The 22,593-nt window shown below is 42.9% G+C and overlaps 1 protein-coding gene across 2 annotated transcripts in view; it reads right to left on the bottom strand.

Annotated features, from left to right (window-relative positions):
- Positions 1 to 9,638, bottom strand: part of MYOZ2 (myozenin 2) — a 28,295-nt gene extending 18,657 nt beyond the window's left edge. Inside the window, exons 1-2 of one of the 2 annotated variants that reach the window (XM_084626240.1) lie at positions 9,456 to 9,638; positions 8,775 to 8,877 (exon numbers count right to left, since the gene is read on the bottom strand). In XM_084626240.1, the coding sequence (XP_084482366.1) occupies positions 8,775 to 8,850 (76 nt within the window). In that variant the 5' untranslated portion in view covers positions 8,851 to 8,877; positions 9,456 to 9,638. Of the gene's footprint in view, positions 1 to 8,751; positions 8,878 to 9,455 lie in introns of those variants that run through there. The other variant, XM_084626241.1, reaches the window with a different exon arrangement.
- Between the last annotated feature and the right edge of the window lie 12,955 nt (positions 9,639 to 22,593).

Below are 22,593 nucleotides of genomic sequence, written 5' to 3'. Positions count from 1 at the left end.
GCTTTACATTGTAATTCTGGGGAACTTTGATAATGAATATGCATGCATGGGTGGTGGTGGAGGGGGAAGAGTAAGAACCAGGGTTTTCCCCAGGAATTGAAATTGGGGGTGGGGGGGGTTGAATTTACAGGGAGCTGGAGGAGGGTCAGGGCCGATGAGGGGTGAGACCCTGAGTGTGAAGGTGGCTCTATGGCACCATAGTAAAAACTGAAAAATGTTTCATGACCATTCAATTAGATTTAACTCATGTTTTAAAATCATCACAAAAATTAAAGTTGGCTACTCAAGCCTTCTATGAAGCACTACATCTACATCCTTATTGGTTTCTTGTTATAATTTTGCACAACTCTGTTAATGAACAAGATGAATGCAATGCGTTCATCTTTGGTGGCTTCCCGTGTGTCTGGTACTTCCATTCCTTTAATTGGTATTCTCATTAGATCATTCACATGATCAGGCAGAAGGCAACTTCTTTCAGAACACAAAATTCTATTCAATGAGGCAAAAGAATGCTCAACTGTAGCTGTTGTGACTGGGAGTAACAAGAGATGAATTCCTACTTCTTTCATCCCAGGAAACATAGCACAAAGATTGGGTCAAGCCACTAGTGATGATAAAAAAAGAAGTTGAAGTCAAATCTTCATTTATTCATCGTATGATATTCCACTGTGTGTTCAGATTCCCTATTCTGCCCTGAGCACATGGCAGCCCCTTTGCTGGTAGTGCCTCACTCCACTCAACTGTCGGTGTTTTATAGGACCTCTGTGTAAAAGCTATGTAGAGGTTGAGTAGAATCTATCAGTCACTGTTGTAGATTTTTAAGAATCAAATCTGTGTACTTTTTCAGTTGTCTTAAACACTTCTTGTCCTCTTCACTTAAGGATTCAATATAAATGCCTTCATTACTCAACTTCTGGACTAAAGTCTTTGCTTCTTCCAGTACTTTTTCAATGGGTAGCTCTCTGATTGATCCAAATGTAGCTTCTATTGCTGGACAAAGATCTACTACTGTTGTAGCAGATGCCTGGATGACATTGTTTAATGACCCAAGTGGTTTCAAAAATAGACTTACAAGGGAGAGAATGGCAATAGTTTTCTCTGAATGTAGTAGCAAAAGTAATGCACCAGCCTCACTACTTAGATCCATCCCATCTTGGTAGATACTTTCCAAAGCCAGTAATAATGGCTGGAGTAATTTTAAGACAACAGCCAAGGATCGCTCATGAGAAAGCCAGAGGGTTTTCCCAGGTTGGACTAATTTGAACTTCAGTCCTAGTGTATCTTCTATATTTTCCAAGATATTCAGTCTTTTTGGACTCTTGCTGAAAAAAGAATATAATGAAGACACTAAATTTATAGCTTTTTTAATGTCTTTTGAAGAGTCTGCAGCTCGTACTAGCACTAGTTGGAGTAGATGGCCTCTGCAGTGTGTATAGGAGAGATTAGTGTTACACTTTTCTCTGAGCAAAGCTTGTACTTCACCGTGTCTTCTAGAGAAGTTTGCAGCTCCATCAAATGCACAAGCAGCCATCTGTTTGGGGTCCAATTGACCAGCATTTAACTCCTCTAAGATGTGGGTTGTCACAGCTGCAGCCGATGTGTCTTCTACAACTTGAACATCTAGAAATGCATCTATTGCCCTACCACTGACATGAAGATAACGTACACAATGACTTAATACTTGATGCCCATTTGCATTGTTGCATTCATCAGCCATGTATGCAAATTTTTTTGTGGTGAGAGAGTTCTTCACTTTTTCAACTGTTGAGTCTTTCACTGTTGCACCACATACCTCTAGCCAGTCAGTTGAGTTTCTTGCAGAAAGATAGTGAACATTTGCTGGTCTTGTCCAGAACCAGTGTTCAACTTCAGGATGAACAAGTGACAATCCACTTAACATTGGCCTCCATTTTGTAGTGTGTGGTATCTCTTGCTTAAATAGCAAGTATGATGCCACAGCCATGTTTGTTCTCCTGAACTGTGTTGTGTCTCCAGCATTCTTAACAGCCTCATTAACACTCACCGGTGTTGTCCTTGGTCAGTGGAGACTCAGAGTTCAGAGGTTCTCTCTCATGAGTTCACCTCCCAGGTTGGGGGAAAGAAGGCACCTTGCTCATTCCTCCAGCTGCTCACTGTTCACTCTGGCCACTGTTATTCATTGTGCCACCGTTCACTCCATTGCTCTGTTGCCAATGGCCCTGCGCCGTCACCTTCTGCTGCCACCTGCCACTGTGACCTCTGCAAGTTGGTCTCTTGAGGTTCCACCCAGCTCTCAGTGATTTCAGCTGAGCTCTCAGTGGGGGAACCTCGCTGCTAGTGCGGCCTGGGCCATCTCTTCCACAGAAACACTGTCCCACAGCAGGTCTAAGCACTTAGACCTGATTTCAGCTGTAGTGGTCACTTAACAAAACAAAAGACTATCTATGGAACCTAATCAGCTCTGTCTTTAAACAATGGAGAGGGGCAGGTCAAATAGTACTTGTGACTCAGGCAGACCATCAAGCAAAACTCCTGTCCCCACCTTCTCTCTTGATGCCCTCAATCAGCCCAGGCTAAGTACAGTTCTACTGCCCTTTACTCATACAATAAGAACAACAACATTTCATTCCCCCCTTCCCCGCGCATTCAAGTGATTTGTAACCCAACCCCAGCCAAAATCTATCTCTTGGGCAACGCAGCTCTGTTTGCTGAATACCTAGGTAGATTAGGTGTGAATGTAAATAAAATCTGGTCGTGAGGCCTTTCCCCCCAGCCCCTAGGTCATCACTAGCTGTCAGGGAGAGCTCATTTACAAATCATAATTTGAAACTATTAGGTTGGCCAACATCACCAAAATGAATGCACTGACATTGTCATAAAAAACAACAGCTGTATAAGGAAGATAGTCTATGTTTATACTTTTCAAAGCTATTATACTTTTTCAGATACACATTTTATCATACATGTATATGCTTTTAAAGTGTGTATTCATGTTTCAATTTCAGTTCAGATTTCCAAACAATCACTAAAACATGATTTTTTTGTAACTAGTTCACAAAACTGGGGTGGGCGGGGTATTGGGGCAGGGGGAGGAAATCCCTGAGTAAAACTGCGGGCAGAGAACCCTGTATGGCATAACCTTCATTGGTCAGTCTTATGGAGAAGTTCTGGAAGTTGGGATACTAGTGGCACTGAGTATGCTGACACTGATTTGAAGAACTCTTGCCATTTGGTGTCCTCAATTTTAAAGCCCTTGCTTACTCTTTACACCATGATAACTTCAATGCTTAGCAAACTATTTTGTTATTCATTTCTTACTGCCAGGGTTTGGAAAGTAGCCTTTTTCACATGTGGCCATAATTAGATCATCCAGTAAAAATAATATTGTTAAGCATCTTCTCTGACTTCGTCATTTACAGTTACCCATGCTCATTATTTTAATAATTGAACTAGGGTATGTCTACACTGGCAGAGTTACATCACCAGCAATTACATCACCGCTCAGAGAGTGCTGAAGGGAAACCACTGTTGTGTGTTCATACTCTCTGCTGCTTGTGCAATAGTGTGTTCACACTTGCAGCAGTATTCGGAGCGGTGCACTCTGGGCAGCTATCCCTCAGAGCATCTCTTCCTCTTTTGCCGCTAAGAGTTGTGGGAAGGCGGAGGGGGTCACAGGGCATCTTGGGTCCTGTCCCAGTGCCCCATGATGCATTGCTTCAAATCCAAGCAATCCCTGTGCTTAGTCCACATTTGGCCCCATCTTTCAATGGTTTGTGTACTGCATGCTCTGCCTCTTCGGTCTGCAGGAATGGATCCTGCAGTGTTGACAAATATGCTGCTTGCTCTCACTAACACATCACAGGTGGCAGTGGAGTTATTCCTTAAACTACAAAGGCAAGAGCAGTTTGACATTGATCTTGTCATATGTAGTAGCTACGACATGAGATTGCTTGTGGCATTCACGGAGGTGTTGACCACACTGGAATGCCATTTTTGGGCTTGGGAAACAAGCACTGAGTGGTGAGATCACATCATCATGCACATCTGGGATGACGAGCAGTGGCTGCAGAACTTTCAGATGAGGAAAGCCATGTTCATGGGACCGTGTGATGAGTTCGCCCCAGCCCTGCGACACAAGGACACGAGAATGAGAGCTGCCCTGTCATTGAAGAAGCACGTGTTGAGTGCACTGTGGAAGCTGGCTACTCCAGACTGCTACCAATCGGTCGCTAACCAGTTTGGAGTGGGAAAGTCGACCATTGGACTCATGTTGACGGAAGTGTGCAGGGCCATTAATTGCATTCTGCTCCAAAAGACATGACTCTGGGCAACATGAGTGACACTGTGGATGGCTTTGCACAAAAGGGCTTCCCTAAATGGGGAGGGGTGATAGATGGCACTCATATTCCAATTCTGGCACCAGATCACCTAGCCACCGAGTACGTTAATTGGAAGGGCTATTTCTCTAGGCGCTTGTAGATCACCGTGAGCGTTTCACAGACATTAACACAGGCTGGTCCGGAAAGGTGCATGTCACACGCATCTTTTGGAATACTGGCCTGTTCAGGAAGCTGCAAGCTGGGGCTTTCTTCCCGGACCAGAAGATCACCATAGCGGAAGTCGAAATGCCCATTCTGATTCTGGGAGACCCTGTCTATCCCTTAATGTCATGGCTTATGGGAACCTTGACAGCAGCAAGGAGCAGTTCAACAACAGGCTGAGCAAGTGCAGAATGACTGTTGAGTGTGCTTTTGGCCCTTTAAAGGCCCGCTGGCATTGCCTATATGGAAGGCTGGACCTGGCCGATGACAATATTCCTGTACTCATAGCCATGTGCTGTACGCTCTGTAATATTTGTGAAGAGAAGGATGAAAGCTTCACTTAGGGCTGGACTGCTGAGGCTCAGCACCTGGAGGCTGAATTTGAACAACCAGAGACCAGGGCTATTAGAGGGGTGCAGCGCAGGGCCATAAGGATCAGGGATGCCTTGAGGCAGCAATTTGAAGCTGAAAGCCACTAATATTTGTTGCTATGCTCAGGAGTGCAGTGCTTGTAATGCTAGGAGGTGATTGTGATTGGTGTAGCCGATGCACTGTGAAGGTTTAAGAAAATTGCCTGTTGCTTTGCAGGGCTCTGTTTGCTTTCAGTTAATGGAATAAAGATTGCTTTCAAACCAAAACAATTATTTTATTAAACAACAACAACTAGAGGAGAGTGACAAACAAAAAAACAGATCAGCACCGTAGAGGATGGGGGAAGAGAGGGTCCCAGGAGGAGGGTGAATTCCTGGGACAGTTAAAGATTTGTGTATGTCCAGATATCACATGCAACCTTGTCCTTTGGAGTAGAGTGCAGTGGGTACTGTTCTTCAGCAGGGCTAAATTGCAGAGGGACGGGTGTTGCCCTCAGGGGCAGGGGAAATCAGTGTTCCAGGACTGTACTGTACACTGAGCACGTGGCTCTTGGGGAGAGCCAGTACTGTAGGGGAGGCCTGATAATCATTCCTATTCCCACACTTTCCACAGGCTGTGTTCATTATGGAAGATATCTCACTGCTAAGGGTGAGCAGGGAATCAAGGGAGGGTCTTCTCCAAGACTTCGACTTCCACTCTGGTCCTTATGCAGCTCGCCTGTGTGCAGCAATGGTCCCCCGCCCCTCCCAGTGAAGGCAGAATGGTGCAGGAAAGTTACCCTTAATGGGGCAAGAAACAAAGCAGCTCTGCCAAAGAACCTGCAGCAGTTGGTTGCCCAGTATCTCCATGAGAGTTTCGTGGAGATCTGAGGCACATTCCATGAAGTGAGGGAGTCAATCAACACCCTGTTCCACCGCTCATACTAGGTATGTGGTGATATGCTCATCATACAGACAGAAGCCTGCTTTCTGCAACCCTCTTGCCCCCAACAACTCACTTTAGCAATTCCCAAAATCAAAGCCACATACCAGGGGCCTCCTCTCCTGTTTGCGCTTCACCAAGCTCCGACCCCTGTGACTGATTAGCCTCCTCTGGCGTTGAGAAGATCTCCTGGCTGCATGTATCTCTGACCTCTGAGTCATCCTCTGCGTCTGGGTCCCCCTCCCCCTTTACGTCCTCGGTCCATTCTCGACTGGCATGCGAGCCATCGAAGTATCCACAGTGGCCTTCGCAGTGGAGGTGGAGTCACCACCGAGTATCACGTCCAGGTCTTTGTAGAACTGGTAGCTCGTGGGGGCAGCACTGGAGCAGCAGTTTGCCTCCCGCACCTTGTGGTAGGCGTTCCGCAGCTCCTTCGCTTTGACCCTACACTGCAGTGTGTCCCGGTCATGGCCCCTTTCTGTCATTCATCATGATATCAGTCCATACATATAATTCCAACGGCTGGAACTCAGCTGGGACTGGACAGCCTCCTCTCCCCAAATGCTGATGAGGTTCAGCAGCTCGGCATTGCTCCAAGCGGGGGGATTGCCTGGTGTGTGGAGCAGGCATGGCCACCTAGAAAGATGCGCTGAGACCACTGCACGCGTCCCTGAGCAAACAGGAAGGGGACTTTCAAAATTCCCAAGGAATTTAAGGGGTGGGGCTCACAGTTGGTCATCTGAGGGCAAGGCAGTAGAGTTCAAACCAATGACCAGAGAGGTGAGAACAGGTATTGTGGGACACCGCTCGGAGGACAATCACAGCACTGTAATCTACTAGGGTGTCTACACTGGCATCATGGCGCTGTAGCCCTGGCACAGAAAGCTGTACGCCTCTCGTTGGGGTGGTTTTTTTACAGTGCTGCTACTGTGCAGTTTCTGCGCACTAAATGGCTTGGCAGTGTGTACACCTCGGGAGTTACAGCGCAGAAAGCTGCTTTACTGCACAGAAACTTGCCAGTGTGGACAAGGCCTTAGTCTCTGTGGGTGTTTATAAGCTTCAGGACAAGATATGAAGTAACATCATGCTATGCAAAACCGCATTGAGGCTCCAATATGAATCAGTTTTTCTCCCACTCCTAAATCCTTGATCTTCCACTTTCACTTGCACTTGCAATCAGGTAATCATCAGCACCAGTCAGCTGTGTTTTGAGCTGCACTGCTGCCTGCTACTTTGTCTCTGTCCCATTCAGGCCTTCTCCTGTCATGGGTCCTACTTCCCAGTTCCAACAACATTTTCTTAATCCAGATATGGAATCAATTCAGTCCAGGATCAGGTGAAGGCTTGGGTTGTTTCTCATACCAGTTCCCTATGCCTAATCTAGAGTCAGTTTTTTAAAAGAGAGGTCCAATTGTGTGTGTGAAAATGTGAGCAATTGTAAATTGAGTGTTGCAGTTACCTTGACTACAATTGCAAACTGGATATTTACACATGCCTTTGCATGCATAAAGTTCTCATCTGTACTCATAATTGCAAGAACTGTACATGTAAAGGTAGGCACATATTTTTGAGCATGGATCTTAAGCCTCTACATTTAAAAATTTGACCCATTAACTAATTTTGAATTAAAACTGGATGTGGCCCACAGCAAATGCCTAAATGACCCATTGGATGATTTAACTGATCACTGTAATCAGCTTTAACAAATGAGTTACCTAATAAGATACTTCAGAGACAATTATATCATATGTGGAACATCTAAATAATCCTTAGTTGGCTTCAGTACAGCTTGTTTTACATAGTCTTTAAATACAAAGATATGGGATCCAGACATGGCATCTACAAAAATATTAAAAATGTCTCTCAGATATTAAATGGTTTAATATAACTGCATTTAAAAAATCTAACAGGTATATTTACAACAAAATGTGAAAGGAATGGGCAGGCACTTACACGGGCAGATTCTTTTTTATACATATACAAAGGGCCTGATCCTACTTTCCTTGGAATCAAATTTGTCAGTTATCTAAGTGGGTTATTTGTCAGTAAGTTATCTAAGTTATCACAATACATGTGAGCAGGAGAATAAATCCAAGAGTTTCATAAGTAGATTTAAAGTTAGGTCCTTAATTTATAGTTAGGCACCTAAACCAATGGCCTGATTTTCAAAAGTGTTGAGTTTTAACTTCCACAGATTTCAAGGGGGACTGCTAGATGCTCAGCACTTTTGAAAATTAGGCAACTTATTAAAGCACCTAAATAAGGTTCTATGGGTGGAATTTTCAAAAACATCTGAGTTAGGAGTACAGTCCCAGTGAAAGTCAAGGGGACATGTGCTCCTAAATCACGAAGCACTTTTGAAAGTCTCACGTTAAGCACCCGCTTTTGAAAATCAAGCTAAGATTTTCATAGCTGTTTCCATTTCCCTCAAAATGGCAACAGAAAAGTTGAATGGCTGCTTAAAAGATCAGCCAGTGACTATGTATTGGAGAGAAACGACAAGAACTAATAAGGTTTATTAATCCCAATAGCTAGCTTTGAGGAGAAGGAGAATATTGATACAAATATTTTTGATCATGCATATTAAAAGAAATGGAAAACAGGAAAAAAGATATAGACAGATAATCATGTTTTGTATATGAATAGTCTTGCAAAATGGAATCCAGTCATGATATTAGCCCCAAATAATATTCTGAAAGGCTATCCAAGCAGAATGTACATCAGCTGTTAGATTACTTCATTCCTTCACAACAGTTGTTCATCTGAAAATAGCTTTCAAATGAAAAGAGACAACTACAAAAGGATTAGTTACCATAGGCGGCATGATACCCCCACTAGATTATTTATGGCAGAATACCCAGAGAAAGAGCTGTAAGAGAGTTAAACTGTAAGATTAAAAAGAAATGTTAGGAAGGAGCGAAAGGAACATAGGACATACAGTAACCGGTTTTAGCTCTATACCATTTCCGTAGATTTCCTTCATAATGGCTGATGCTTGTTGTTTCCTCTCTTTGACCATGGCAGAATGTGATAACATTGTGATTGTCTGGTGGGGTTTTCCTCACTGAAAAAAAAAAATCCACATTTTTACATTGTTGAGCCAGTGTGTAGAATCCAGTTGACTTTTATTTCAAGCATTGTCTTCAGAATAATTAGTGACTATACTTATTTCTCATTTGGCTAAGATGTCTTTTTAACAATGCCAAAGACACTGGCAATCACTCCTTGCAAACATCTGATCAGAGACACATTCTCCAACTCAAAGATAAGAAGTCCTGAGTGACATACTGTCTTACATAAATTCTGTAGCAAGATCTGTGGCAGTGGTCTGGGCCTTCTGATTTCCACTCACTATGTTTAAAAAAAATGCAAATCTGTGATTTATTTCAAATGCTGTCTTTTGTTAACCCTTGATCTACAGTCTCAAAAATAGGAAAAATTCTGGCAAACTGCTGAAAGTGACAGCGAAAAGGTTGATGAGCTTGTTAAAGCATCTTTAAATAAGCAAAGAAAGTGGATTCCCCACTAGATAAAAATATACATCATATTTTATTCCTGAGATAAGATGTTACTTAAATGTCTTCTATGCAACAGATTGTAGGACAAACAATGTCAAAATATTTCAGGAAAAAATACACTTACCCTGTTAGGCTTTGTTGTGCAGAAAAAAGCAATCCCAACCCCTTTTGGTGAAGTTTCTGGAGTTTGTTATGAATGGGGATGACCTGACTGGTCCTGGATGGTTTCTATCCTTCTGGTTGGGTCTGCATGGTACCTAGTACGAAGACAAACTGGGGGCTGACCCTCTCCAAAGAGACTGGCATCCAGCTGACATCAGCCAGCTATATATAGAACCAAACACTTCAGCTAGTCATATCTTCCTGGCGAAAGAAGAGAACAGAAAGGATTCAGCTGTACCCACCACAAAGAGAGTGTATCTCTTCCAGAGCTTATTGGGAGATTTCGTGGAATGCTCTCTTCATACTTGTTCAGATCATCCCATCATTCTGAAAGAAGAATAATCTCCATGTTATAACCAGGGGAAAGACATTTAAAAATAAGGTGATAAATATATGATGAGAAAGACTATATTTGATGGGAATGGAATGGGCTAATCCTTCAGTGAAAGATAAAACCATGCCTTTATAGTAGTTGATGACTAAAGTTAGTGGCAGACGGTTGATGTACAAAGCCTACTCTTAAAAAGAAATCAGAAACCTGCAGTGTTATTTGTGTTAAGACAATACTTTCACAATAGGCTACAGTTTCTCTCAAGAAATAGTACAAGAATTTGTCTCATAATGATTTTTTAAAATTGATTTCTGAAAACTGCAATAATTTAGAATCCATTAATACCCAATATACTGTATCACTTTATGCTAGAAACTTGTTTTATGTAGGATCACAGGTGTCCCAGGACAGTAGCTACCTTGTCCACCTGCCAAAGAAAACATTCAGGTTGTGCCCCCCCTCCTTTTTATGTATAAAAGGTATCTCATGGTAGGGGAGAAGGAGATGAGGAGGCTGTTTTTCTGGTTTTGTTTTTGTTGGGTTTTTGTTCTAAAGAAGTTCTGTTTTTTGCTCTCTTTTTTTCACATCAGAAATTGAGTTCTTGCCTTCCTGGAAGACTCAGTAGATGACTGGTAGGAGAAAGGCTGAGGACAGGTATTAATACCTGGTGGTATGGGCCCCTGGTGAGGGCCTGACATGCTAATTGCACTTCCTCCTTTCTCCACTGTGGAATATCAGAGCTAATTTTGATTCCATTAGGAGTTTAGTTACAGGTTGCTGAGCTGAATTCACTTTGGGTCAATGGTGCACCAGCACTGAGGCTCCCCTACTACAAGCTGAAATCACAAAAGAGCTAAACTTACTAAGAGCTGAAATCACTGACTGTTGTGTTAAGTAGTGGGGGAGCCTGAAGGCACATTTTGCGGAGCAGTTTGCGGGACAGCTGGCAGAGCAGAGCGGCTCTTGGAGCAGAGCTGTTCGTGGGATGGCTGGAGCGGCTCATGGGACAGCTGCCAGAGCAGAGCGGCTCTTGGAGCAGAGCGGTTTGCGGGATGGCTGGAGCAGCTCATGGGGGCAGCTGGCAAAGCGGAGCAATTCGTGGGATGGCTGGTGGAGTGGAGCGGAGAGGTGGGGGAAATTGTCTTAGGACCACGTAAGGTGCCCCTTAACTCCCACAGTATTCTTGCCAGTAAGTTAAAGAAGTATGGGCTGGATGAATGGATGATAAGGTGGATAGAAAGCTGGCTAGATTGTCATGCTCAACAACATGGCTCCATGTCTAGTTGGCAGCCAGTATCAAGCAGAGTGCCCCAAGGGTCGGTCCTTGGGCCAGTTTTGTTCAATAGCTTCATTAATGATCTGGAGGATGGCGTGGATTGCACGCTCAGCAAGTTTGTAGAGGACACTAAACTGGGAGGACAGGTAGATACGCTGGAGGGTAGGGACAGGATACAGAGGGACAAATTAGAGGATTGGGCCAAAAGAAATCTGATGAGGTTCAACAAGGACAAGTGCAGAGTCCTGCACTTAGGACGGAAGAATCCCATGCACCACTACAGACTAGGGACCGAATGGCTAGACAGCGGTTCTGCAGAAAAAGACCTAGGTGTGAAAGTGGATGAGAAGCTGGATATGAGTCAACAGTGTGCCCTTGTAGCCAAGAAGGCCAATGGCATTTTGGGCTGTATAAGTAGGGCATTGCCAGCAGATGGAGGGACGTGATCGTTCCCCTCTATTCGACATTGGTGAGGCCTCATCTAGAGTACCGTGTCCAGTTTTGGGCCCCACACTACAAGAAGGATGTGGAAAAATTGGAAAACATCCAGCGGAGGGCAACAAAAATTATTAGGGGGCTGGAACACATGACTTATGAGGAGAGGCTGAGGGAACTGGGATTGTTTAGTCTGCGGAAGAGAAGAATGAGGGGGGATCTGATAGCTGCTTTCAACTACCTGAAAGGGGGTTCCAAAGAGGATGGATCTAGACTGTTCTCAGTGGTAGCAGATGACAGAACGAGGAGTAATGATCTCAAGTTGCAGTGGGGGAGGTTTAGGTTGGATATTAGGAAAAACTTTTTCACTAGGAGGGTGGTGAAACACCGGAATGCGTTACCTAGGGAGGTGGAAGTTTTTAAGGTCAGGCTTGACAAAGCCCTGGCTGAGATGATTTAGTTGGGGATTGGTCCTGCTTTGAGCAGGGAGTTGGACTAGATGACCTCCTGAGGTCCCTTCCAACCCTGATATTCTATGATTCTATGGTTGTGACATCACAGTACAAAGGAAGTGAAATCTGGATAATTGAGTTTGGATGTGATTTTTATTCAGATTCTTTAAAACAGATATATACTTGTTAATACCTTGTAAGCAAGAGGCCCCCTCCTCCTAAAAAAATATATACCCACTGTATAAAATTCAAACAAACATACTCCTAACCATGAACCTCAGCCCGAGCTTTCTCCTCAAGTTTGGCTTTTCCTAAACTCAACCTTGTAGAACCTCTCTGTTGCAGACCATAGTTCTCTCTGCCCATGAGCAAGGCTCATTTTTAATCCTTGTTAAGAGTCAACAGAAACCGCATACTTGTATACTTGACAGTAATTCCACTGCTCTTTCATGCAGAGTTCAAGCATCTGATAAAAAGGGTGCCTTGACAAACACTTGATAAAAAAACTGTTTCTTAAAGATTCAGTACTTTTCACCCATTCAGTAAAAGACCCAGAGAGCTCCCTGTTTCTATGAGACCTTTAGCAAGTCCTCCAGCAAAAGCCACGAAGACCAGTCTTGATAAACCTGAGATTTCCAAGGTAAAAAACAAACCACAAAACCAATAGCAACCTCTCTACAAAACAAACAAAAAAGCATATACACTTAAAAAACCCTTTGAAACCATCTTTATACACCATACAATAAGAAGGCAGGGAAGCAGAGGAGCTAGGAAAGCACGTGGAATGAGGGTAAAGCGGAGAGACTGTGAAGGAGGTGAGACAGTGTGTGTGGAGCATAACTTGGGTCATCACATACCTCCTTTAACTCTGACTACAGCACTTGTTTTTTTCTCATTTCCTGACTACACATAGTGCATATGGAGCAGACAGTCAATATTTTGCCAAGACAGCCAGAATTTGGACAGGCGTCTCAGTGCTAAAAATTCAGAGTTATGCCTCCACAGCAGGTAATTTACAGATTTTCATCTGTGTATAGACACAAGGAACATGAGAATTTCCCCCTTACAGTTGTTTTGTCTTCTTGCTTCGAAAGTAGAAACAGTTGTAAGGAAAGAAGATACAAAACAACAACAACAAAAACAAAAATTCAAAAGAGTAATTATTTCTAACAATCCTAAAGTTATTTTGATCACTTAGATCAGTGCTTTGTTCTTATGGGGGTTAGGTATTGGGTCTGGTATTTATTTTTGTATTTGTGTTTTCAGTATTTTGTATTTGTTTTCAGTGCAAATCCTGAAGTCCTGCTCAGTTTTTGTTCAGCCCATGTACAGGTAGAAGTCCCACTGATTTCAACTGGAGTTATGTGTTTTATTTATATTTATGTTCGTCTGAGGCTTTTGCTTTAAAAATAGGAGCCATTTCTGGGGCTGATACTCATGACATTTCAGTACCTGATTAGTGGAAATGCCATGAGAAGATCAGGTCTCACATTCTTTCAGCACTATAAATTGCCTCTAAAACAAAAGTAAGTAACACAAATATGGAGATATTTCATTTTATTTAAATTTACCCCCAGCTATATTTGTCTTAAAACAGGTAGCTATGGATTTTGTACACAAGTCCAAATTTTTATGGCCCCAGTTCAGGTAAGCAGGTGGCTGGAAAGTAGCTAATGGAAAGCCAATTTTTAAAAAGGGCTTCAGAGGAGGTCATGGCAATTACAGGCCAGTATGCCTAACTTCAGAACCAGGCAAATTTGTAGAAATTATAGTAAAGAAAAGAATTATCAGACACATAGATAAACGCAATTTGTTGGTGAAGAATCAACAGAACAAAAACAAAATGAAATACTTTTTCACACAGTGGACAAGTAACCTGTGGAACTCATTGCCATGGGATATTGTGATGGCCAAAAGTATAACAGGGTTCAAAAAAGAGCTGGATAAGTTAATGCAGAATACGTCCATCATGGCTGTTAGCCAAGATTGTCAGTGATGCAACCCCAGGTTCGGGGCTACCATAAACCTCTGACTACCTGAAGGCAGTGGTGGATCACTCCATAATTGTCCTGTTCTGTATGCTTCCACTGAGGCTCTGGTAATGGCCAGTGTTGGAGACAGGATACTGGGCAAGGTGGACCCTGGTGACACACAATATGGCAGGTCTTATGTTCTTAAAGCGCTTAAGAATACGGCTAATTTTAATCACATACTTTAGTACTTTGTTGAACTGGGGGCTACATTCTATTTGCTCCTTTCCCATTTGTTTATCTCTCTGGCTTCAGTGTCATATCTTACTCTGAGAAGAAAAGGATGGCACCAAATCACAACAGAAAAGTTCACTGTGCAGAACATTTAACTGTGAACTTTATGGTTTAAAAGTTGAACATTAAACAGCCTCTTTGTGAAGATTATTCAAAGGCCCAATCCAACTCCCATTGAAGCCAATGGGAGTTTTCCCGTTAATTTAAACAGGATTGGTCATATAATGAGTTTCATCTGGGGTATCGATGCGACCAGTAAACTTTAACTGTAACATTTGCAAACAGAGAATCTGATCCTGCAGTTTACTATGGGTATCTCTACATTGCAATAAAAGTCCTGCAGCAGGGCCCTGTCTGGCCAGGTCAGGTGACTCAGGCTCACGGGGCTATAAAAATGCAGTGTAGACATTTGGTCTTAGACTGGAACCCAGGCTCTGAGAACCGTGGGGGGGAGTGTCTCAGAGCCTGGGCTTCAGTTGGAGCCCAAATATATGCACTGCTATTTTTAGCCCAACAGTCCAAGCCCCAAGTTAGCTGACCTGAGCTCTGAGACTTGGTACCAGTTTTTTTTGCAGTGTAGACATACCGTGAGTGCCCCCAATTCCCATAGTAGTTAGTAGAGATCAGGGTGTTCAGTATCTGAAAATATCAGGCCATGAGTTACTAAACCCACTGTGTGTATATGTGACTCTCATAATGTCCATAATAAGGAATTAAAAGTTAAAGAAGGTTAAAGACTTATAGCACTGTGATACAGCATACCAAACCAAAGCAAATCATGCATTTCAATGAAAGGAAATATTATTAAGCTAGTGGTGAACTTGAATACTTTAGCCACCCGATGAAAAAGGACAAAAATTACCTGTCTTTTTCCTCTATTGCATTTTTATTTAAACTCAGTAAGACCTTTCCTTTTAGTATTGTCCTTCGTAGTTCTTTGTGGGATTTTTCTTACCATGTTGCTTTCTCCAGATTGCATAATTTACCAGAAAGGAAGTGCAGCCTTAAAAGTGAGGGGGGGGAGGGAAACAGACTACCTACAACCATTTCTTTTCTGCATTTCTGTTTTTCATTCTTATACACACCAGGGAATCAGTTCAGGCAAAACTCAAACTGAGGTCAATGGGAGTTTTGCCTGAGGATCCTATTCACTTCCGCAAAGCACTTAAGTATGTGCTTAATTTTACACATGTACTTATATTCAACTCTGGGTCCTGATTCTTCAAAGATTTATGCACAGGCTTACCTTTACTACCATGAGTAGTCCCATTAAATTGAACTCCTAGCAACAGCAAAAACTTAAGCACGTGTGTAAGTGTCTCCAGGATCAGGATTCTGTTCAGTGCCTGAATGAGATTTGCAGGGTCAAGTCCCTGGTATACTTTCAGGCTTTTATTTATTTATTTACTTTCATTTTTTTTCCTGTGAGGAATGTCTCCCTCTATCTCTTTCTTTCTTTTTTTGTAGTATTCACTTTCCAATAAAGAGAACAGTTCTTACAGAAGGAGAAAAAGAAAGAGGGGGATTGTATACCAGATTGCCAAGAATATAGTCAATGGTAAATTCAATACTCAACTTCAGGTTTGTTTTTGTATAAACTCCTTAAATTCAGATATTTATTGAAGGTTATGGTGGTGACTGTGGACCACTTGGCAGAACCCAGAGGGTAAATTAAGTAAATTACGCTCTCATGCAACTTGAAAGGTGAACTGCAAATCATAGATAGACAGACAGACAGACATACTCAAACTTACTTGTTTTATATTTTGACTGTTCCTTGATTTTGCAGTTCTGCTGTCAGTTTTGAGTTAATTTTTTAAAGCTCTCTCAGTCTTATAGTCTAAGGTAAGTAGTATTGTCCAAAAAAGAAAAAGAAAAAATAAGATAAAAAGGAAAGTAAGAAGTGAGAGATCAGAAAGGCATCATAAGCATAAGGGATGAGTGGACTTTCCTCTACAACAAAATGTCCACCCCGTCTTCTTTTTCAATGCTTTCTCCCACCTGTGCCAGCAATGAAATTGTTAAATTTTTAACCACAAATGGAAAACTCAAATGTTTGGTGCCCAGCCTCACCCCTCCACTGACAATTCACCCCCAACACACAGGCTATTGTTGTGCCAAAGTCACGTGACATGTTCATAATGAGTGGAACCAAAGTAAATAGAGGTGGATACCTGGAAAGAGCTACTGTTCCATATGTCAAGAAACAAATTGCCAAAGCAAGCCTACTTTTTTTTCCTATTTGATTATATAATTCCAGTGTCTTATCCAGAGACTTTATCACATTTTCCTTCACGGCTCTTGCCAATGTTTATTTTTCCTTTAATACAGTGAAGCATTTTCTGTGACAGTTATCTCACCTGCAAGAAAATCTGCACCCTTGTCTCACACAAATTTAGCATGACCTAATTTTAAAAAGGGAAAAGAGTTTGTTTTTTCTTTCAGTTGAAACCTTCTCCAACAGTGAATGCAACCCAAATACAACAGCACTAGAACCCCCAGTGAACCGAAGGCTCTGATCCTCCCATCATATCCATGTAGCCCACGAAAGCTTATGTTCTAATAAATTGGTTAGTCTCTAAGGTGCCACAAGTCCTCCTGTTCTTTTTGCGGATACAGACTAACACGGCTGCTACTCTGAAACCATCCATATGGGAGGATTCCTGAACACATGAAGAGTCCCAGTGAAGTCTCAAGGGTTCTGCTTGAGTGCAGGGTTCCACCTGCATTGATCTAATGCCAGGACCGGTACAATAAAGAGAAAGCAAGACTGACCTGTCTATTTCAGTGTCCAAGTTGAGTGGAATAAAAGAAAACTTAAATGTAGAGCTGGTTGGGAAGATACTTTTTTTTCTTCACAAAAAATGTCAACAAAAACAACAATTTTCCATTTCCATCAGTATTTCTCCTCAAAATGTTTCAGGTTTTTCAGGTTAAACCCCAAACAATTTCCAGTTTTGCTTACTGAAAACCAAAAAGATTTCAGTTTTAACACTGAATAATTTCATTTTTTGATTGCTGAAAACTGGAAATATTTTGGTTATGGGATGTTCACAAAAACGCCAACATTTTGGATGAAAATCTGAATTTTGTTTTTTATAGAAACAGATTTTAACGAAAAGTTCTGTTTAGTCAAAAAGCCAGTTTTATTCAAAAATAAAAAGTTTCAATGATTTTTTTTCAACCAGCTCCACTTAAAAGTTGAAAAATTAGTTATTTAAAAAAATTATTTCAATTTTAATAACTAAGGTGTTATTAAGGCATAAGGGTGGAAATTAGCACTTAGATGATGTGATGTGGTACTGTACTGTACCATGCATGCTCTGTAACTATGATGGACTTGGACAAGTAAATAGATAAAGAAATTTGTATCCCCTTTAACTTTCCCTTTTTGTACGTATGCTTCTCTTTTTTTCAAAGGTACAGCTGCACTTGTGGAGGCATTTAGAGTACAGACACTGCACGCCCAGTTAGCATGGGTATAAATAGCCGTATAGACAGTGAGGCACAGTTTAGGTGAGTAGAGAAGAGAGCCCTACACATCTGCATTCCCGGGGCATATACAGTTCTCTATATGCCCAAGCAGTGCCTCCCATGTCTATATTGCTATTTTTGCTGCCTCCCTGCTGCTGGAGCTTTTCAATACAGCATGTAGATACACGTGTAGTACTTGTGCTGTACACACCAGCATAAGAGTAGACAGAGCCTAAGTGCCACTAGCACTTTCTTCAGAACTTTCTTTTCAACACACACATTTTTCCGATTCTTTTCTGGAATTGGTACCAATGCCTTCTGTGAGTTAGTGTCCTCGTGTGATACCTTTGTTTCTTTGGGGAGAAGGGTTATTTTGTAGGCCTTATACCTCTGTCCTGCCAATTCCACTAACATTTTAGAGAGCACTAAGAAAACAACACCTCATCTCTTAAGGTGTCCTATCTATAAAGTCTTGCAGAAACGGAAGGTGACAGTTACTCCTTACAGTCTATGTTAGCATGTGGCTGGATTAAAGCAATCTTGGGCACTAGGCAAGCCCACGGCTCTGCTCCTGCAGCCTCACCCCCATGCCATGGGACTTTCCCCTATGCAGAGTACTGGTGGCAGGGGCCTCTCCCCTCCCAGAGAGGCTGAGGCAGTGCCATGGGGCCTCCTTCTCCCAGGAGTGTCAGCAGGACTTCCCACTCTTTGAGGCTGAGGTGGCAGCAGGAGCCTTGCTAGTACTTACCCCAACAGCCAGGCTGTATCTGCCTCAGTGGGTGGGCTGGGTATATTGCACTTTTCTGCCAAACACACAGAGTCCTCTGCTTGGGGTGGTTTTGGTGGGGCCCCTCAGAGCTGTGGGTTTTGGAGAAATGTAGGGCTGGAAGGGACCTCTAGAGGTCATCTATTCCATCCCCCTGCACTGAGGCTGATCCTGGGGCTGATTACCCTTTAAGGGGAGACAGGCTCATCCTTGCCCGCAACATAGCAGCTATACCTTAGCTGTCCTGATCTGGCAACTTAATTATAAGTAGTTACCCCAGCTGTGAAAGGATCTAGAAAAACTCGCGAACAAGGAAAGCTCAGTTAGAAAGGCCCCATGAGAGAGGAGGCGGGGAGTTCCCACTCTCTGAAAGGGAGACTGAAGAAAGCTACAGGGATGGAATTAATGCCTGTGGTGGATCCTGAAAGCGGGTAAGGCCCAGAAAAGCAGTTGTGAGGATTGGTGTTTCAGCAGAGAAAGAAGGAGGAGAAGGAGAAAGATGGAGAAGCTAGAGGCCTGAGGGGCTGTGTTAAGCACAGGTTTCAGGGAAGCAGCACAAAGGGCTTAGAGGTAGTACGTTGCCTAGGGAAGTAGCTGTGAGTCTGAAGGAGCAGACTTAGCTGTGTAAACCAGGGTCCATGGGCTGGAACCCAGAACAGAGGGTGGACCTGGGGTCCCCAACCAGCCCTAAGGGAAGGGTGTACAAGCCCTATGTAAGGACTATTGAGCCCAGGGGCTGAAGACTAAGCCTAAAGGATGAGCCAAGGATAAGCCCAGAGGGGTCAGAGGGATGAGTTGTGTATAAAATCTGACCACTGTAGAGTCAAAATGAAAGCCAGCAGGGGCAATAGAGACAAAGGCTCCTGCAGCACCACACCCAGATGCAAGAGGGTGCTATGGTGATGAGTGCAATTGCTTACAACCTTTCTCATAGCTATTGTTGCAGATTCAGATAGACATCATTGCATCACTTCCTCTCATGTCATACTTTTAAGATTTTCTTCATATCCAGGAGGGTTATACATTTACCACTTAAAAAAAATGAAAGCTGAGATTCTGATGTAATTACATGACTTCAGGAGCTAAGGCCCTAGACACAGGTCTATGGTGCCTATGACTTAATCTGGCCCTTATTCTGCTGCTTGCCAGGAAGCTTGAGTTTCATACATGTAACTGCTGTTTGAGATGATCATGAGTTGAAAAGTCAGACATTGCTGCTGGTGGTCATAAGGGTGGTGAAAGGGTTTTTTTTTTTTTTTTTTTTACCTTATTTGCTTTTGAACATTAGTCAAAAATGTGGTAAGCCACCAAGCTGTTTATGATGCTGTTATGTGTCGCAGTGTCATAAACAGCTGGCGTGTGCCTGAAGGATAAGCACCTAAAGAGCAAAGTCACAGATCTTAAACTTTTCATGAAAAGTAAAATGTTCTCTGTATTTCTGGCACTGCTGCATCCGCTTGGAAATGGGTACTTTTAGTATCATATTGAACTCTCATTTCCTTTCCCTTTACCCAGTGAACAGGTCAGCTAGAGGCCTGCAAAAAAGATCAGCTTTCAAGGAGTCAGTTGCCTGACACTGTTTAATTTTAGTTTGGCTTTTTTTAAAAACAACAATTTCAGCTGCATGTTAGTGGTATTGTATTACCCCCTTCCTCTCCCCAAGGAAAAATAAGTTCAGAGAAAAGTTTCTAAAGTTCTTAGAGTTCTGCCAAGGCTTTAAACTTCTTCACTTTGGTGAGAACAGTCAGATTACTAAACTTGGCAAAACTGCCCGGGATGGGAGGGAATGTTAGTCTGAAATATCGCCAAGGTAAAAGGTCACAGGACGTGGTTGTGAGAGACATACTTCAAAGGCAGAATGTGGTGCATTCTTAAATTGTTTTCTGATATTCAGGAGATTAAGGGGAAATGGCACGACTAAATAAGCTGGAATAGAGAGTTGTCAGTTTATTTCTTCAGCACATACAAAGTAATGCTTAATGCTGATTTTATTTAATCTCTAACCTCTTTCTGATGTCTGTATTTCTGCAACATTTAATGAAAGCACTGCCTCCTCACTAGACCCTGATCAGTAAAGCATTTAAGCACATGCCACTTTCCACATCTGATTAGTTCCACTGATTGCACACAGCCCCCGTACTGTCAGACCCAAGCACTAAACAGTCATGAGTCATGTCCCCAAAAATCATGAGACTGGCTTACAAATCATGATTGAATTAAAATAAATTTTTAAAAAATGTACTCAGGTGAGTGCTTTTTTCTGGTTTTTTATTTTTCAGGTGCGCTTGGGTCATGTTCTCAAGCTTTTCTCGGCAACCATGAGGGCTAGAAATTTACTATTTCTTTATTGAAAGCTGAGATTCTCTTGAGTCCAGGAGCTTGGACTTAAAGAAAAAAATAAATATCATAAGACTCAGGATAAAATCATGAGAATTGCAACACTGCTGCCTTGCCAGCATGGCTCAACCCCAGGCCTCCCCCAAACACACATAGATGTGCAGAGGCATAGGTGGCAGAGGCATAGCTGGAAGCAGCAGCCCCTCAGCATATCCAAGTCCAGCAGTGCACAGGGAGTGGGCTTGGCCACTGGGGTATGGGGCAGGGGGTCTACCCCAGGGCCCTGAGTCCAGCTGCGGCTGCTGTGTGGCCCATCATCCACTGTCTTACTCAGGCAGCCAGAGCCCAAGCCACTCAGCTCCAGGAATCAGGCAGGGGATCTTCCTCATACGCTCTTGAGAGCCCTCTGGGGGTCCCCTCTCAGCCTCCCTCAGTGGAGAGGAAGCCCCAGAGCTGTGATTCCTGAAGCTGGGTGGCTTAGGCCTTGGCTGCACAGGTCCGGGGGCTGGCAGGTCCCACAGTGGCTATAGCTGGGTTTGGGGCCCTGGGGAAGATCCCCTGCCTCACATCCCAGTGGGTGGGTCCTCTCCCTGCTCTAAACCAGGTTCAGACCTGCTGAGGGGACACTCTTTCAGGGGCAGTGGAACTGGGTTGAGGGCGAGAGCTATTGCCCCACAATGGAAAAATTGTGGGGGGGGATGAGCTATATTTGTGCCTTCACGCATCATTCCCTGTAAACTTCAGGCACGCATGGAGGGAAGAAGCAGGAGTGGAACCCAGAGGGACTGAAGTGGCTTCTGTGAACCCATAGAAACACTCAACCTGAGTTCCCTCCATAGTAAAATTTGGGTTGCACCCCTGCTCAAGCCTAATCTGTAGTTAAGAGGATAGTGTAGTTGCCATAAGAATGGCCATACTGGGTCAGACCAGTCTTCGATCTAGCCCAGTATCCTGTCTTCTGACAGTGACTGGTGCCAGATGCTCCAGAAGGAATGAACATCACAGAACAATTTGTTGAGTGATCCATCCATTGTTATCTAGTCCCAGCTTCTGGCAGTCAGAGATTTAGAGACACCCAGAGCGTGCAGTTACATTCCTGACCCTCTTGACTAATAGTCATTGATGGATCTATCTTCCATGAACTTAGCTCATTCTTTTTTTGAATCCAGTTTTATAATTTTGGCCTTCACAATGTCCCCTGGCAGCAAGTTCCACAGGTTGACTGTGTGTTGTGGGAAGAAGTACTTCCTTATGTTTGTTTTAAATCTACAGCCTATTAATTTCTTGAAGGGGTAAATGATACTTCCTTATTCACTTTCTTCCAACCATTCATGATTTTATAGACCTCTATCATATCTTCCCTTAGTGATCTCTTTTCTAAGCAGTCTTTTTAATGATTCCTGATATGGAAGCTGTTCTATATCCCTAATAATTTTTGTTGCTCTTCCTGACATTTTTTCTAATTCCAATATATCTTTTTTGAGATGGGGCTCAGAACTACATGCAGTACTTAAGGTTTGGGCACACCATGGATTTATATAGTGGCATTATGGTATTTTCTGTCTCATTATCTATCCCTTTCCTAATGGTTCCTAACATTCTGTTAACATTTTTATCTGCCGCTGTCTCTTGAGCAGATTTTTTCAAAGAACTATTCATAATGACACTACAATCTCTTTACCAAGTGGTAACAGCCAATTTGGACCCCATTATTTTGTATGTATAGTTAGGATTATGTTTTCCAATGTGCATTACTTTGCAGTTA

Source organism: Lepidochelys olivacea (assembly GCF_965140295.1).
Source record: "Lepidochelys olivacea isolate rLepOli2 genome assembly, chromosome: 4".
NCBI classification, from domain to species: domain Eukaryota; kingdom Metazoa; phylum Chordata; order Testudines; family Cheloniidae; genus Lepidochelys; species Lepidochelys olivacea.
Note: the sequence above shows the minus strand (reverse complement) of the source record. Positions and strands in the feature narration are given on the sequence as shown.